At 44.8% G+C, this 17,550-nt stretch overlaps 1 protein-coding gene across 1 annotated transcript in view; it reads right to left on the bottom strand.

Moving 5' to 3' along the window:
- LOC122398942 (protein turtle-like) overlaps positions 1-17,550 on the bottom strand; it is a 265,915-nt gene that overhangs the window by 13,027 nt on the left and 235,338 nt on the right. The window contains exon 6 of the mRNA XM_043399212.1: positions 219-370. Coding sequence (XP_043255147.1) covers positions 219-370 — 152 coding nt within the window. The remainder of the gene's footprint in view (positions 1-218; positions 371-17,550) is intronic.

The raw sequence follows: 17,550 nt of genomic DNA, 5'->3' as shown, positions 1-17,550 counted from the left end.
TTCGAGGCTGTGTTACAAATTATGCACCGTTATGCGACCACCGAACGGAGTAAACGGAAAAGAATAAATCTTCCAAGCTTCCAACTGTCCATCTCTAACGAGCGTCTCTGGGAAAAGCCACGATAATTCACTGATTTAAGGGAACACCTTTAGATTTACGTTTCGTTTGGGAATAGTCGGACGGATTCTCGCGCTTTACTGTTTCTGGGTGTACTTACGGTCTGCTTGGACTCCTCCAAACGTTGCTCGTTCCTCCACCAGGTCACCGTGGCCGTCGGCCTGGAACCGGATGTCGTGCACTCCAGCTCGTACCTCTTGCCCGCCGACAGCGGCTTGTTCGCCCCGATTATCTTGACGTCCAGCGGGCTGACTGCAAGATTGTTCGTACGCGCGGTATCAGTGTCGTGTTCAAGGAGAAAAATGGACGATAGGGAGTCGCTCGACGCTGAATGATTAACAGTAACGCTGATAAAGGAGCTCCGTTGCAACAGATTGGACTGCGGGTTTTGATGAATGACTGCGTGAAATTAGGAACGTTAGGGAAGGTGCGTGGACGGACAAGGGGAATAGGGCAGTATCTAATCGGACACCTGGGGAGGGATGATTTGTCAGGTTGGCAGACTGGAACATTAGGCGCGGAGTCAAGTAGAATGGAATAGCACGCAAACACGGTCCGTTTTAATAGAATGAATTAGCCAGACCCGTTGAATGAAAATTTTAGTAGCTAACTAGGAGAAGACCATATAAGTTTTTAGAATCACGAGCTACCGAAATTTGAACCCATATATCGATCCCACATATCGCTATATTTATAGTCGCATCTCGTGTTGTTGTTGTTTTCTGCGGTGGATATATTCGCGTTATTAAGCCTCGAACATCGATTTTTCTTTCCCCTCGTTATTCTCCGGTATTTTCATGCCCTACATGTCTCGAGGAGCGTTGATCCGAATAGAGTACGATAATGCAATAACTCAATCAAAACCTCGTCGATCCATATGTCCGCTTCTATACGCATTTTTTGAAAAATTATCCGAGAAAGGAATATTCTCACAATTTAAATAAATAATTCTCCGCCATCGAACGACAATGCCCTGCACATTGCCCTCTAATTATTTTATGCTCCGTTAGGAATGAGATTTCATGCATCGCGAGCAAAGAATGCAATAGTACAACGTTCGAAACAGACGACGGAATTTCGTAATTAATCCTCCATAATCGCTCCATTATGTCTCCATATAATTGAACGATAACGTCACGCCGGTGATAATTAAACGTCTTTGCGTCGTTTTGTTGTTCGTTGCCCAGTTTTCTTCTATTCTTTCCGCTCTCCGGAGCTCCCGCCACGTTTGCAGCGTGGGCGGGGGTCGTGTAGCTACCAGCGCGACAAATTGACATTGATAAATTCTCTTTGTTATAAAGCGATACATCATCGGTGCCAGGTCGCAGACTTCGTCCGTACGGCGAATCGAGTTATTCAGAAAATCGTTCGTCCCGCCATCCCGACAACCTCTCCTCCCTCCGTTGACTCTTCTTTGCGACGTCGAGTCCCGTTTACGCGCGATCTCAAAATTCTCCGTTCACCGTATCGACAATTTCGCCAGTATATGCGACGGCTCGATGAACGGGGGGAAACCGTCTGGTCGCATTTATTCGAGACAATGTGCACGCGCACGCCAGTTTCGCGATTTATACACGCAAAGAGCGACGGTTCTTTGATCCTGCGCCCGCCTATGATCGAACACCGCGAGGAAATGGAATTTTTCGAGCAGAGAGACGCAAAAGCGTCTGGGATCCCCTTGGCAAATGGCGGAAGAATCCACGGGATCGGACACTGGACGATGAACGGCGAACAAAATGCGATGCATTCGAGTTTTATGCAGTTTCGAAACGATGGTCGACGTTCGATAAATAGCTTGGAAAATTCGGAGAATTCTGTCCCGATGTCTGAATTATTTTCAAGCTTCGTCGAAATTGGCACCGAGTGTCTCCGTAGATCTCTGACACACGCCAGGATATATCAGTTTTATTAAGTCGTGACGTTTCGCGTAATACACGAAACGAAATATATTTTTCATACCGCGAGGTACGTTTTAAGGACGTATTTTAGACAGTTGTATGCACGAGCGACGGGATAAAGAATCTTAAACCGTTCCGCTTGTATCCACCGCAGGAGGAGTGCCAAGCGACGTTAATAATTTCAGTATTTATTCGACGTGCCAACTGCTTTCGGTCTAAGAGTCTCGTCGTTTTGCACGATACGGTGACCCAGTTTCTGATAACTTTTTCACTCTGTCGGCCGTGTCGACGGTAGATTATAGACTCGGCGCGATCGCGAGTATATTAATTTCTCATTTGGTCGCCAAACACGTGGACCCCTTAAGCCACCGTTCTTCGACGAGAACGATAAATGTTAGCCTCGGTGAAATATTTGCTCTCGAGTGTCTTTGAACCGTGGTCACGAGTCGCGCAAAAAAAGCACTCTATTTGTTCAACGGGAAAGCTTCAAAGCGGTCCTTTGAAATTATTATCGTATTACTTATTACGTCACTTGAGCGATCAAAGAACGTCCGCGTTAAAAAAAAGAGTGTTGTTCTAACGACGCGAGAGATCCGACCTGCGTTTGGCCGGACGAGTAGAACGCGAGCAGTCGCACAAAGGGAATAGCATTTACCACTGTCTATAGGTGCGGAATAAGCCACTGGTCGGACAAGCTGATTATACGTCATTGTCAGGGCAAATGTAACTCAACTTGACACTTGTCGGACAAGCTAGATTAATAAGCAGGATAAGATTCTAAATAAAACTCGTGGAATTCCACTAAATTTTGAGATTCCATCGTTCACGCTGTTGCAGTTCATTAGCGTTAGAAAGAGGAATTACACGCTTCGCAGCTTACTTCGTTTTCGATCAATCCGGTAGAATATTCATCGTGACTGGACAAGTGAAATATAGACCGTCCAGTGTCAGACTATAACAACAATTTATCGCACGATGAAACTAGCGAAACGTTTAATCCGTGCTAAAATATTTCGTGCAATTTCGACCGTGTACCACGTTTTCTTCCACGTTTCTTCATCTAGATCGGTAACGATATCGATTCAGGTGTTCTGCCATCGTCTAACTAGTAGAACGTTCGACAACAGGAATCTCCGTGTGATTTCTTGCCGCCGTCAGTCTCGCTTCGATCGTCCGCGCGGGCCGTAATCTTGTTCAAACTTCCGACGACGCGGTCGGGGCAATTTCTTGCGACGCGTCGCAAGAAACACCGGAATCGTCAGGAAAAGTTAGCGGCTAGCGAAGTTGGCCGCGAACGGATGCTGGAACGGAACGGTTTTCTGCGTGCACGCGTGTGTCGCGACGCCGCGAAAAGTTCCGTGGCGTCTGGCGTCGTCACAAAAGCTAAAGTTGCGCGCGAAACGTCGCGATGGAGGCCGCGATTGCTCGTAGGAAATTTCCCCCGACTTGGACGACGCCCCTTCGCGGTGGCCGGCAGCAGGGGATCCTCGTTCTTCTGGAACAATAGAACTTTGCGTCCCGATTTCGCCGGACGACGTTATCGTAGGCAGATAGCCCATCTTCGCGGAGAACGTTCTTCGTTCGCTGGTCCCGTATTTTCGAACGTTCAGAGGAAATGTACTTGATATTTCGGTGTTGGAACCTCTTTTCGGACCCTCGTGGTATTCGTTGCTGTGGAATGTTGCATGGAAATCGAGAAATTGTACTGTTTTCGTGACCTCCTTTCGTTAGATCTTTCTCTTTTAATCAAGTTAGTAAAATTACATTGAGACAATGTGTAGATGGAACGAAGTAGTATGCATCGAAATTTAAATAGCTAGTGGTATACGACTATCGATGGTCGGACACAAAGAGAAAGCACATCTATCGTCGAGTAAGTAGAACAAGTCAGCGTGTGGCCAGACAAGTACAATTTGGTTGTCTTTGATGGACGTTTCATTTACTTCAGTGCCTCGCTTACTTATTTGGGTTACTATTTGTTTAGAACTAATTGAAAAGTACAACAATTTTGTTCAATACTTTGCATAGTACGATTGGATAAAAACAAACAGTGTTTTTATCGTCGAGTATTTGATAATTCGCTGTTGGAGACCCCTTCTTGGACCCTCGATCGCGGTATTTCTTAACAAATTGTTCAGATTGAACTTAGTTGTGAGCGTCGAAATCTACCCCCTATGTTATTGTTCATGTTAATCGAAACGCACCAGTCTTGCGTACAGGCAATACTTATCGTTACTTTGTTCTTTTTATTCTTCCTCGTTAATCTTGCCCAATCTAATATTAACGACGAAAATTACCGCCCGTTAGGAGGTTCAATTTGCAGAACGGAAGAGGGAGACAACGACGAAGCGACGGTCTCGCGGCTTTAAAAGAGCCATAAGGTGTCTTCCAAAGCGGCCGGCCGTCGTCGCGGCTTTGTCAATATTGGGTTATCTCGTGATTACGTAATAAAGTAAACGTCGTTTCGGCCCCTTTAGCCGGCGCTATCGACCGCGGCTCGAATTAGCCCCGATGCAAGTCATGTAAATTAGTGTCCCGGCCGCAACTCAGAAGGGACGCGGGCCTAGTCGTCGGCCTGCCGTTGGCAACCGAATGGAATATGCGAAATTATTAGCCTGCTCGATCAGACTGTCCGTTCAGGGGGCTGCTCGGTTAATTAATCCCCTTTTTATCCCCCTCCCTCCCCACCTGGTATCCGTTTTTCCCGGGTTAATGGCCACTCGTCGCAACAAACGCGCTTCTTCGTCCCGCAACGCTCGAAACACGCGCTCCCGGTGCTGTCGCGCGATGTACCAACGCCGCGAAATTTAATCAGTTTTTTTTTTCATCCTGTCGGTCCGGCGATACCGCAGACAGCGTTACGACGACTCCCGGTGTACACTCGCCTGCGGTTTCCGACGAGTTGCGGGACCAAAGTAAATTTAACACCGCAATTTCGGGCACGACTCTCGTCGCGTTAACGCCACCGCGTTTGTTGAAATATAGACGGCGTTTTGCAACAGGAGACAATGTACACTACGCGACGACACTATAAGACGCTATACAGAACCATGGAAATCTTTACTGTTCACGTCCTGGGAGATTTTCGCGCAACTTCCGAATTTTTAAAAGTAACATTGTTCAAGGTACACCGTAGGTAAATGAAATTCTTTCGTGAGCCAGAGATTTGTACGGTTTAAGAGGGATCAACGTAATAGGCATTACAAGATCCAATCACGGTCTATATAGTTATTGGCGCGTTCCATTGCCTCGTAGGATTTCTGTGCCCGTCGAGAAGAGAAAGAGGAATCCGCGGGTCTGTGCGCGAGAACGTACACTCAAGAACTCCGGGACTCGTCGGATACGCCATTACCCTTAATAGCCTTTCGAGCCGCGGCGAGATCGATATATCCCGAGCGGAAAATGACTGAGACACTCGCCGGTCATGGGAGAAGAGAAGAATTTCTGAGGTCGAACGTCGAAGTATAATTTAATTTCCCAATCGAACCTCGCTGGGCGGAGAGAGAGGGGAGGGGGAGTGGAAACGTTGCTGACGCGGTTTGAAAAGCGATACGACGAAAGAAAAATCAGCCACGAGGGTCCGAGGGGTCCCAAGATGGCGGAGACGTCGATCTCGAGGCCTACAATGGGTCCCGCGGGTGTCGGGCGTCGTGCGAGCGAGCACTTCGATTTAAGTGGCGGACGCGAGTCGTGTCGTGGACGGAGCTCTCTTTCGAGACAAGGGGAAATTGGATGAAAGCCGTCGCGGCCAACGATGGCTGGCGGAGTGGCCGAGCCGCGGAGAAAAGTGGAGGAATGAAAACGACGTTTTTCCAAGGACGTATTCTTCCACGGCCGGGCGCGCGTTACGCGAGATTGCGCTGTAACGCGACCACTTATTCCGTCCTTTCGAGGAAATCGAGCTCGGAAGGAGTGTTGGGCGTGCAACGAAGATCGCGATGCATCTCAGGGACGCGCGAGTGTCCATCGAACAAAACGTTCGATCTGAGAAAAAATCGCTCGGCAATTTTTCCTTTATTTATTTCAATCGTGAACGGAACCTATCGATACGCATTGTTCTCGAAATTTTGCACGGAACCTCTTTCTCGTATAGGCGGTACAAAAGATACCAAATAGAACACGTAGGATCACCATTATAGAAAATTTGTTCCACTGAGAATGTTCATTTGACTTTAGGAGGGAGACTCACATAAAATAGAAAAAAAAAATTTCATATCGTTCTGGAAAAAATATTTTCGATTGCGGGGGTTCATTACAATCATTTTTGGTCAATAGACATACCCTCAAAATCCTACGCATTTTCAAGAAAAAAATTGATTACTGAAAATATAATGTCTGACCATACGTACACCTATTCCCCTTAAATTTTTCGGCGAAAAAAAAAATTTTCGAATCGTTCTGAAAAAATTATTTTTGGTTGCAGGGGTCCATTCCAATCATTTTTGGTGAATAGACATACCCTCGAAATCCTACGCACTTTCGAGAAAAAAATTCGAGAAGAAAAGTTTTACACGAGTCTCCACCCTTAAACTCTTGTTGCAATCAGTTCGTGATAATCTTTAGGAGCAATCGACAATCCGTAGTTCATGGAGAGGCTATTTGTAGTCTTGAGGAGCCCTGATTCGGACAATGGCCATCCACAGTAAATATTCAGTGTATTCTGCTTCGCTGGTATCGCCATTCCCCATGCACCTCACGTCGGCTATTTGGGGATTGGTTTAAAAATAAGCCGCGAACCATCGACGCGAATGGAAATTTCGGACCAAAGGATACATCTGTCGAACCGAGATTTATCATCGCGATGCTTAATCACGGATAGCCCTTTGTCCAAGACAGCGTTCTCGTCGATCTCGCCCGGCACATTTTCATTTCCACTTCCGTTAATGCGCTCGCGTTAATAATTTTGGATTTGCAGTGTTTCATCGTCGACGGAATGGTCGACGATAAACAAGCACCAGGATTCCATCGTGCAGCCGGATCGTTCGTTAATCCGCGATCCTGCAACCGGGATTTATCACGTACATTATGCAAACATTAGCACAGGATCCGTGGAAAAAATGCTGCAGGCTTCTGTTGGGGATCTGTTGGTACGCGTAACTGGATTTACTTCATCACGGGCGAAGATACCATCCAACGCGTCACTGGGGGATCAGTCGATGCTCCACGTTTTCTTACGGAAATTCTGACGGGAAAATCCTTCTACGGAGACCCTCTCGATAACGCGTGTACGTATTCTTATTACGAACGTTATATTTCTACACATCAGGTCTCGTTTTACCATCTTTCCCTCGTTGTTTCGTCTAGTTTTTTGAACCTCGAATGCGTAACAAATTACAGCAGTCCTCCGTTTATTCGATCCAATAACGACGAGGGTTGATTCTTTTCATCTTAGAGCAACAGGTAGCTTATAAATTGTGCATAGTTCTTACACGATTCCCAGGACGTGAAACATAGATTACGTAATTAGGATGATTTCCAGATCACGTATTTACATTTTTCTATATAATGAGCCCTTTCTATTATTCACGGGTACAATCTACTGAATTATTTTAGAAACTTCGGATAATTGAGAGTCCACTTATCGCTAAAAATTCTAGCACATCGAAATCAATTTATTGCTTTAGAAGGGGTTAGAAATTCTCGACCAGAACGTTGTTCAAACTTGTCGAAACGAAGTTCATCGACCGCGATGGGTAGCGCAAGAAATAAACAGATTATCTTCCTTTCTTCCACCAGTTTCCTCTCCATTTCCACTCCCATAGAACGCAGAAGCTAGATATACAAATAGTTTCGCTTCAGGTAATGATTTCTTTCACCGAGGCTCGGTTCCCCGTTTCTCTCCAAACACGAAGACTACTTTTCAGGGAGACTCCCAATGGGTGAAAAGGGCCGTCGATAGGTGTGCTGTTGCCCGAGGGTTGCGAGTGTATTTTCGTCCTCGTTCTCGCATCCCCTGCACGCGTGTGTACACTCTCGTCCATGAGTCAGAAGACTCTCGCTATACGCGGAACAAAAACGAATCGACATCGTCTTAATAATTTGCGTTTCGATAACGAAGTCTTAGATTGCAACGTGGAAAAGAAATTTCTACTTTATATTATACGAGGAGTGTTCTTTCAGCTAGGTAGATCTTTTTATTCGACATCATTTGGAAATCACGGTGTTATAGATCGTTGAAATTCGTATCGATATTAAACGTAACACCCTGCAAAATAGAACGTGGCGTTTTCCAACGAGAAGAAGGAAGTGTCCAGTAACTTATGGAAGCTCAGTGCACGTAAGAATATCCGTACAGAGATCAGTTACCCGGAGACGACGGTGCACCGATCTCCAGACCTTCTGTCGCCCGCGGGCAAACGTTCTTTCGCCTCCGTGCGTCTCCGTCGTGGCGTTTACGTCGTGCAAAATTTAGGCCAACGTCGCGGCGACGCGTCTATTCAGCGATTCGTGTATTTCGCCATCGACTTAGTCAGACCTTTGCGCTTTAAAGGACCCCGTGAATCCTCGATGTCTAATAATAAAAGGAAGCGTTCTCTCGCGTGGCGTAAACAGGAATCGATTCCAGCGCGCGACAGAATACAAATAAATTGGACGAAATAGAATCGATTCCACCCTTTGCAACTCCAATATTTACACGCTTCTATTAACTGCAAACCAAACGCAAACCTCTGGACCTTACGACGAAGAAAATGTTTTAGAAGGAAGAAATTCATTGTTAATAATTTACCAAAAACATCAATCTCAAATGCACCATGGCATGTCACGGACGAAATAGTGCAGTGATCCTGGTACACGAACAGTGAAAGAAGAAATAGCTTGGCAGACTGAAGGTACATCCAAACACTCAAGCAAATAGCCTGCTGGACAACGTCTACAAGCAAGGAGGCTTAAAAGACGTCGCATATTGGATCTTCCACATCGTTCTGCCAAACAACATTCCTCCTCTTTTGTATTTCTCTCTGCTCCGCGTATTTTGACAACGAATAGACGACTTCTCCATTTACGATAACTATTTCGCGCAGAGTTGGAATTCTGTGTTTTCATGCCCAGACACAGTAGAGCTTTTCTACGGAATTTGCGCCCGAAGGAATACCTAATGCGACCATGGTGGATGTTCAGGCGCGTTTAGACGCGCGAGCGTCGCCCCATGAAAGCGTTTTGAGGGGGGTTGAAACGACTTCAAATAACGCAGCGTGGATCCGAAAGGATATTTACGCCGAGATGGATGCTCGTAGAGAGAAAAATCGAGGATTCGGAAGCTAGACAGTTTCCAAAAAGTCCCGTCATGGTCTGCTCATTATTTTTGCATCACGGACGAATGTGCTTCCGCGAATTCCTTGGGAAAATTCTGTTCAGGTTAAAGGTAAGCTGCGTGAGTCAATATCGTCTGAGAGAAGCTGTCTCATTGAAGAAGCACTCTAACGTCTTCTCGTCATCAAAGATGCAGAAACCGGTTGTGTTTCGAATGGATTACGCGAACGAGACAGACGTTTTCTTGTACGGAGCCCCTCATCTATGTAGACGTTCCACGATGTACCATCGAACATTAATATCGAGCTCTGAACGAGTCCCCCGATCGCTTATGACATCGTTTCCCCTCGAGTAATCTTTTCATGGAAACGCGAACGTCGTCGTGTATTTGGAACATTGCCTCGAACAAAATTAAATCGCTCGAAACAGATATTCCCGGGAACAGTTTCCAGCTCTGTATGGAATTAGTAAATTCGGCGTTGTTGAGATTGGGATAAGCAACGGATGAGCAGAAATTTTATCGCCCCGCTTTCGGTTTAAGACGCCCATTCACCGAATCGCGAAGCAATTGTCTCGTCGTTGCTTGGAAATTGTGGTTACCGTCGGAGGACACAGAATCCCGCGCAATTAGCATACTCGGGTTCGTTATACCGGGCGTATGACGGCTCGACGGAGCCCCGGAATCATTAATTCGACGCCTCGAGGCGCGAGGATAACCCGAACGGTGTCGCGATCCCGTGCACCAGGCGGTTCTCCGTCGTCGTGGAACGACAACGATCGAGGACGCCGTGAGGGTCGTCGCGACAGACGAGAATATCCCGCGAGATTCGAGGGATTGAATTGCAAAGCGAATGAAAACGAAACGCCACGGATAAGGAGTCGCTGATAGTTGGGAATCGTCGCTACGCGCGATGCTGCGTTCTCGCTATTCCGCCAGTCGTTTCCCTATGCTCGACACTTTTATTTACCAACCCGCGAGGAAGCATCGAAACAAAGTTCCATAGAATCTTTTAACGCGGAGAATCGATTCAGACAAACGTAGATTAATCTTAACGACTTCAGGAGCATTTAGGTATTCTAGAAATAATATTATCGCGACAAAAAAAAATGGGCTTTCGTAGCCCCTGTTAGAGCAATTCCCATTGTTACGAGCAGTTTACACGCGCTTGTTTATCAGTGACACGAGTCGACGCATAAATACGTCTGATAGCTGTTGATGTATCAACAGGAAGGTTTTAATTTTCCATTTACGTGGGGTTGCTCGGAACTTGTCACGCGACAAGCGAGGAATTAATGGCCGTTGGTCAAGCTGCGATGTGTACAGGCGTCCAAGGATCCCAGTTTATTACGTTAACCTATCCTGGAGCGTGATAAAGTGATGCTAAGACGTCGAGATCATACTGTTCTGTTATATTTCATTCGCGTAACGAAATATACCTCGACAGCTCGGATAAGATTCCAAAGGGTCGGCCTGCATAGGCGGATCTTGCTGGGATATTTACTAATTTCTTTTCATTTTTGTCCCATACATATATCATCGATGCTTCGTAGAATTACAATATTGATCTTTGCTAAAATCTCTTTCAATTTTAACAATGGTGGATTAAGTGGATTCTCGATCTCAAATGATTCTTATCAAATTGGTAAATGGAACTCAACTTTCCTTTAAAGCATTTAGAAAATAGTGAATAAATTTTCAAATAATTACGTTAAACTCATTGAATTTAAATTAGAAACGAGATCCCTATAATATTGTCTCAGAAGCCTGATCGATACAGTCGAGTTTCCCGCGTCCACGGTCGCCAGCATGTAAGTAAATTCTTAACTCTCGATCCGAGTGGCTCTAGAAATTTTTTTGCACTCGAGAAGTTCTCGTTTCCAACTCGTTCCGGGTCTCGAAACGCTCTCAGCGTTGCTTTTGTGCACCGAGATCCAACGAGAAACCGGATGCCCGGGCGCAAGATTTTCGACGAACGGGAACGCTAATCGGCCGTGAGAACCATTCCGATTCGGAGTGCTTCGAGGTTCGTTCGTTCGCGAGAACGTTCTCGGATCTCCTCAGCCGGGTAATTGATCGGTGGGATTCAATTTCGCGAGCATAATGATATTCAGCCGAGAAAACGGGACGATTCTCCGTCGTATGATCGCTCTTATCCCATTTTGGTGCGTCTCTTGGAGACACCCCCGTTCCGCGGATCCACGAGAGATGCTCCCTTTGACGAAACGCCACCGGAAATAACTAGACGCATCCGGTAGCTTTTTGGGTCGGTGATTCTGATGACTTCGAGTCATCGTTGAAGGAACAAAGCGTCTTACCCTTATTTCTTGCTTAAAGGAGTTTAGTCGAACGCAATTACTGCTCTCACAAAAATATTGGCCCATTAAAATAATTGTTTCACCCGATCGAAAGGTTTCGAGGCTTCGACGTTTCGTTTATAAACTTGTTCGCCTATAGTTTTTGCTGAGAGAAACGGAGGAGTAAATTCCAGTTGGCTTTGGCGTGGTCCACGATGACCGTTCGAAACGAATGGCAGGCGTATAGGTACGCGTACTCCTGTAAACCGCGATAAATGGGTGTACTTATGTATAGTTTAAGCGTGAATCTATTACGAGTAACCGGACCGGTATAACTGAAAACAAAGAGTCGCATAATTTCTCGGCTGTTGGATATTCAGCCACGACCGGCCGGTACAGTCCATTTACCGTATTACAGGTGGACGAAGGGGGTAGAAGGGGGTGAAAACGACGTGGATTAAATACACTTTTAGTATTTCGCGAGCGTCATTGTCTTCGAATAACGTATGCGCCCGCAGAAAGGCTTTGTCTGCCATTGTATTAGACGCGAGCCGTATCAGATAAATATTTTCAGACGCTGTTCCCTTTGGAATTGCTATCTTTAACGGCGTTCGCGTTAATTAATGGCTCGGTTTACGGACGCCGTTTCTTCCTCCAAATCGGTTTATACGGATGTTACAATTTCGACCATGCAGTTTCGTGCACGAAGTATGTATTAACGTACTGTTAATGTATTAATAACTGTACATTACTACAACATCACTGTTAATATACCAGTGCATTAGTATAACATCGCAGTTAATGTACCAATAACTGTGCATTAGTATAACATCACGGTTAATGTACTTACAACCGCGCATTAGTGTAACGTCGTGTAGCAAGAGGATGATGGAAGACGGTCGAAACGTCAAATTCGAACATACGTTGTTTAGCAGAGAATCGTCGTTAACTTAATGAAGTTGAATAAATGTTATGCTATTAATGAGGCATTCGTAATGTTTATATTCATTTGTTGAGTTCAAATGCGAGGTCTTGGTGTTATGGATCGTCGAATAATTTTAAATATTGTGGCAATCATAGTGTAGCAGTCGTCTACAATACTATGAAGTCGAAAATACCTACCATTTAAAAATATAACAATAACATTAATTTTTTTTATCGAAAATCTGATTAAGTACTGATTAACTTCGATAGGAAACGTTTTTTTTGTCAGACTAAGGGACTGAAAAATCGTGAGGACTCCTGCCTCACCCTGTATATAATTTTTTGTTTAGAGGAACCGATTCCAATAATTTGTCTCTGTTTGAATGCACGAAACGTTGCTCGAGTAAGCAGTGTGACGCGCGGTAAAGAATTATTCGCACGGTGGGATGAAATTAATTCAACGAACGCCTTTGGAGACGGCAACAGAAGGTACACGAGTAGCGTTGGAAACGTTGAAAGAGAAACGTTTCACAGGGTAACGCGAAAAAGAACTCGGACGTCTGTATCATCGAGTCGTGCACGCGTGGCTCGTTACGCCATAAAGAGGGAGAACAAAATAAGCCATCGCGCCTCTTTATGCGCGTTTCTATGCGCGTGCACACAATGGCTCCCCCCGGCCGTGGAAGCGCGTTTCGCGAGCCGTATTCAGGGCAACCTTGGCACCCGCCGAGTTAATAATACGCTTCCGGTGTTCCGCGCGAGGAGCGTATCGCGCCGCGACGCCCGAAACGGCACGCTAAAAGGGATCGTCGCTCTCAGCGGCGCCCAAGAGCATTCTTATTCGCGCTGCGATACGCAAACGCACCCGTTGACACGGATTTCCTGGTGATACGTCTTCCTTTCACGATGTCCACGCCTTTTTCCCCACCGAAGCTCGTTCGATTCCCAGCCACTTTTCAACCAGAGTTCGCGGAACCCGAACAAGCTCGATATTTCAAAATTTCCATCTTTCTTTCGACGTGTTTTTCCTTCTACAAATTCATCGCGCAACAGTGGTCTCGACGAAAATTAATTCCCTCGATATTCCGTGTACGGCGAACCGCGTGTGTCTCGCGTGACACCTGCTATTTCACCGGGAGCGAATCAAGCACCAACGCGCACGAAATCATGAATTAAACGCGAAAAGTCAAACATAAATAACCGTGCCTTAAACAGGCCGTTCTGTTTTCAATATAAAAGTTAATTACGAAGTTATTGTCCCACGAGGTCGGGGAACGCACCGCAAATCAACCAGTTCGTTGTTTCATTGCAGAATAACGTGTACGAAAGTAATCAATTTCTTTACATTTTTAATTATCGAACCCACTTGTAATTTCTCATTTTTTGGGGTTTAGACTCGAGTTGGACGGGCGGTTGTTGTTCCTCAAACAATTTGCTGAACATTGTATGCATACTCGCACGGTGCAAATGCACGTTTCCAAAACAATGCATACGTTTACGAATTAATTATGCGCACAATTACAAGGATACTGTTTTACACCGAAATGTAACTTGAAAGTACAAACCAGAACCGCAGTTTCAGATTAGCGCGGCAGAATAGTTGTTGAATTTAGAACGTATTTACGGATCAACATCGCATGTTTAACCGTGCTGCTAGTAAGTTTCTGTGCTTTGCAATTAGAGGAATAGGTTGCTGGCTGGTCGAATGAGCAATTCAATTCCAGGCACATAGATGCATATTTAGACCGAAAGTTTCAAACAATCTCTGACCCTTTTCAAGGCTAGCACTATAATAGTAATAACGAGTACAGAGAACGATGTAACGTCCATTTATTTGTCTCTGAAGGAAGACGGTACAAAGGCTCATAAAGTACAAAGAGTTCTCAGAGATCAAATGCTTATACAATTCTGTTATCCTTGGTGTTCGAAGAGAGATATTTTCCATACGTTCGGTTCAATGGATGAGAAGATTCAGCCTTTTACCGTAAGCCAACTTTATATTGACTCCCTTATCCTTTCTGCTCGATATTCTTGGGTGGCCAGATGTTTGGATAGGAGCAAAAGTATCAGTCGTACCTTAAGGCGACATCTGAGGATTCCGTTCAGCCAGAAATCCGAAAAAATACTCTACACTACACTTATTCTATTGCAAAAGAATAATATTCGATGTTCTTGCTCCAAATTAATAACTATAAAATAATGCATTCACTCTTATACAATTTAGATTTCTTATAATTTTAATAAATTTATCCAGAGATTGTGAAGTAATATTTTCCAACTGTACCAGGGTCTAAAAACGAAACAGAAACAGAATAGTTGGCAATGTTTTTAATAATGGCGTTGTTTCTTTCGATCGTAGCGTAAACTGCGGCTCGTATTTTTAAGGGAGGCTTTAACAGTTCCGTTCCTGACGACTATTTACGGACGTACGGTACGTCGAGGGACGGACTCGTTTCGAAAACGACCGCACGAAAATTGTTCGAGCCCTTCGCGAGCACGATAACTGTTAAGGACAGTTCTCGTGAACACCGGGGTCTACAGTTTCAGATAGCTCGTTCGAGGATCAGGACCGTAAAGTTACTCCTTTTGGTGGTCCCAGACTTGTAGCATTACGGAATTTTATGTGTCTTATCTTGGTGAAATTTAGAGTGTCTTTGCGGTAGAATGTAACCTTAATTACTCTCGAATCGTTTCGAAGAGCCCGCCACGAAAGAATTCTACGAACGCGGACGGTTTATAGCTTAATAATTCCTTAATTTTTCCGAATCGTAAACCCTTCGCGGTTCAATTTGTTATTTATGCTTCGTGGTAAGTCGCCCGTGGACGTAATTTTAGGAGCGAATCCAGCAAACAAAGGTAATGAGAACAGTTTATGCGAACGTTTATTCTATCTGACCTCGTTCTCCAGTTACAGTCTCTTTTACGTTCCTACAATGTTCCTTGTCTTAGTATTCAAGACACTAGCTGCACTTTGGTATCAATGGGCGGGAATTATTTCTCACCATTAAATAGAGCCCTTCGTCTTTTTCATCTATCGCCGCGAATTTGTTATAAAAAATTTAATTCTTTGGATATTTGTAACGATCAACGAACCCGTAGGAATGTTAAATATTCCCAGCGAACTCGACAGAAAGATCCCGTTAAAAATCATTTCTTTTACATTTACAACGTTACTATTTTAATTTTTATTAAAGTTTCTCGACGAGAACCACGCGTCCCGATGTTCGAGTGAACCCAACAATGTAGCATCGCGTGTACTTTGCGTTTCATCTCGCGTACTTGCACGAGCGATGGAATAAAATCTGAATTTTAATCGCGTAACGATAAAACAGAAATTAAAATGGTAACGGGCAAGGGCGATAATGGTAACTTCCGGCAGTGTTCGCGTTCCTAAAAGGAAAACACAGAAATTATCCGGGAATGTAAATGAAGTTCTCGAGCAACGCGTTCGACGGTGCCTTCTTCGCTTCGTTCCGATCGGAATCGGCGTAATTGAGAACGACCCGAGCGTATTCGGGATCCAATTCGCGCATAGAAACGGTATCCGTGGGTGGCCTTTTTTCCACGATACGCATAATTACTCGATAATTCAGCGTTATCGGGAATAATTACCTATTAACTTGCGTCGCGTGTTACGACGGAATTTACTCTGTAATTTCGAGGTCGCTGGTTCGCGGTTTCGAGCAGATACGTATGAAATATAGAAATCGGTGACCATGTTCGTGCAAGACTCCTTACCACACAATCTTCACAATTAAAATATCATCGTGAATATTCAACGTTCTTTTTTTTTTTATTAAAAAACAAAGCAGCGTTTCGTTTCGAATATAATTTCAAACAGGTACGCTTCTCTGTTTTCCCCGATAAATTTTGGTAATAAATTCTGGAATTCAATAAAAATTCGAATGATCGTCAAAAGCATGCTGCAACGGCGTTCAATTAAAACGTGCTCGCGATCGCGATGCGTCGCGGTGGCAAACTAATAATGCGCTTTATCAGCGCCGTTATGATAATTTAACGACGTGAGCTGGCGCGTTCGAGTCTGCCAGAACTTCCCTCCGGGGACGTTTTAGCTCGTCTTATCTGGCCGGGTCTCCAAAAATCTGATATTTTTCTCTCTTTTTTTTTCTTTCTTTCTTCATTTTTTTTTCTTTTTTTCGTCGCCGGATAAATTTTCAGCTTATCGCGACCGCGCGACCGATCTAACGAGATCGTTTCCGGGAGGCACAGACAAGATTAAAGCCCGGCGGAAGTTTTTATGACTGAATGCGATAAAATACTTGCAAAGACGCTTAAAACGGGATCGTTTAAAGTGAACGGTCAGCTTTTTTCGAACGAATTTAAGTACGTCCCCGGCCGTTATCCGCGCCATAAGATAATCCAGAGACAGATAGTCTTTTCGGTAATAAAAGAAACGAATGCACGTCAGTGTTAGCGATATCAACTCCAATGGACCACTCTATTCTGAACTTTCGTTGGTCCACGCTCTCGAGGACGAACGATCTACGTGCGCAAACGTATGGACAGCGATACGATTCCTTTTTGTCAGCAAGAAAGACCCAGGAGAAAACATTCTTGTAATCGTTACGTAGAGAAATAAATAGTCTCATTCAATTTTGTTTGCTTAATTATAGTTTGTATAATCCAGTTGCCACTCGTTACGTTGATGGTTCGTGGAGTTTACGTTTACGTCCTCTGCATATCTTACAAAATCCAAACGAAGCGATTCAACCAAGGATTACACGCATTAACATGTTAATTAATACCCATTATATCAGCGTGGGTGCATCCTCTGCTACCCGGGGAAGTTGGGAGACACGTAGAGCCGAAAGTCTAAAGACTAAAAACATCGTGTGGAACTTTGTTCCATGGATACTGCGCGGCTCGTCGAATTTTCGATGGGTTCACCGACTTCCGAGTAAATGGCTTTCGCGAAGTCTTCCGACGAGAACTACGACCGATCAAGTTTCCTCGTAAACTCCCTCGCGCCCAGGAGAACCTCTTTGTTGTTCTACGCCCGTAACAGGATATCGCTTTTTTCCTCGTTAGTAACTCCTGAAAATA

The sequence above is a fragment of the Colletes gigas genome, unplaced genomic scaffold, assembly GCF_013123115.1.
Source record: "Colletes gigas isolate AHSC1104 unplaced genomic scaffold, ASM1312311v1 Colletes_gigas_Sc00012, whole genome shotgun sequence".
Lineage (NCBI taxonomy): Eukaryota > Metazoa > Arthropoda > Insecta > Hymenoptera > Colletidae > Colletes > Colletes gigas.
This window is presented reverse-complemented; position numbering and strand designations above follow the sequence as displayed.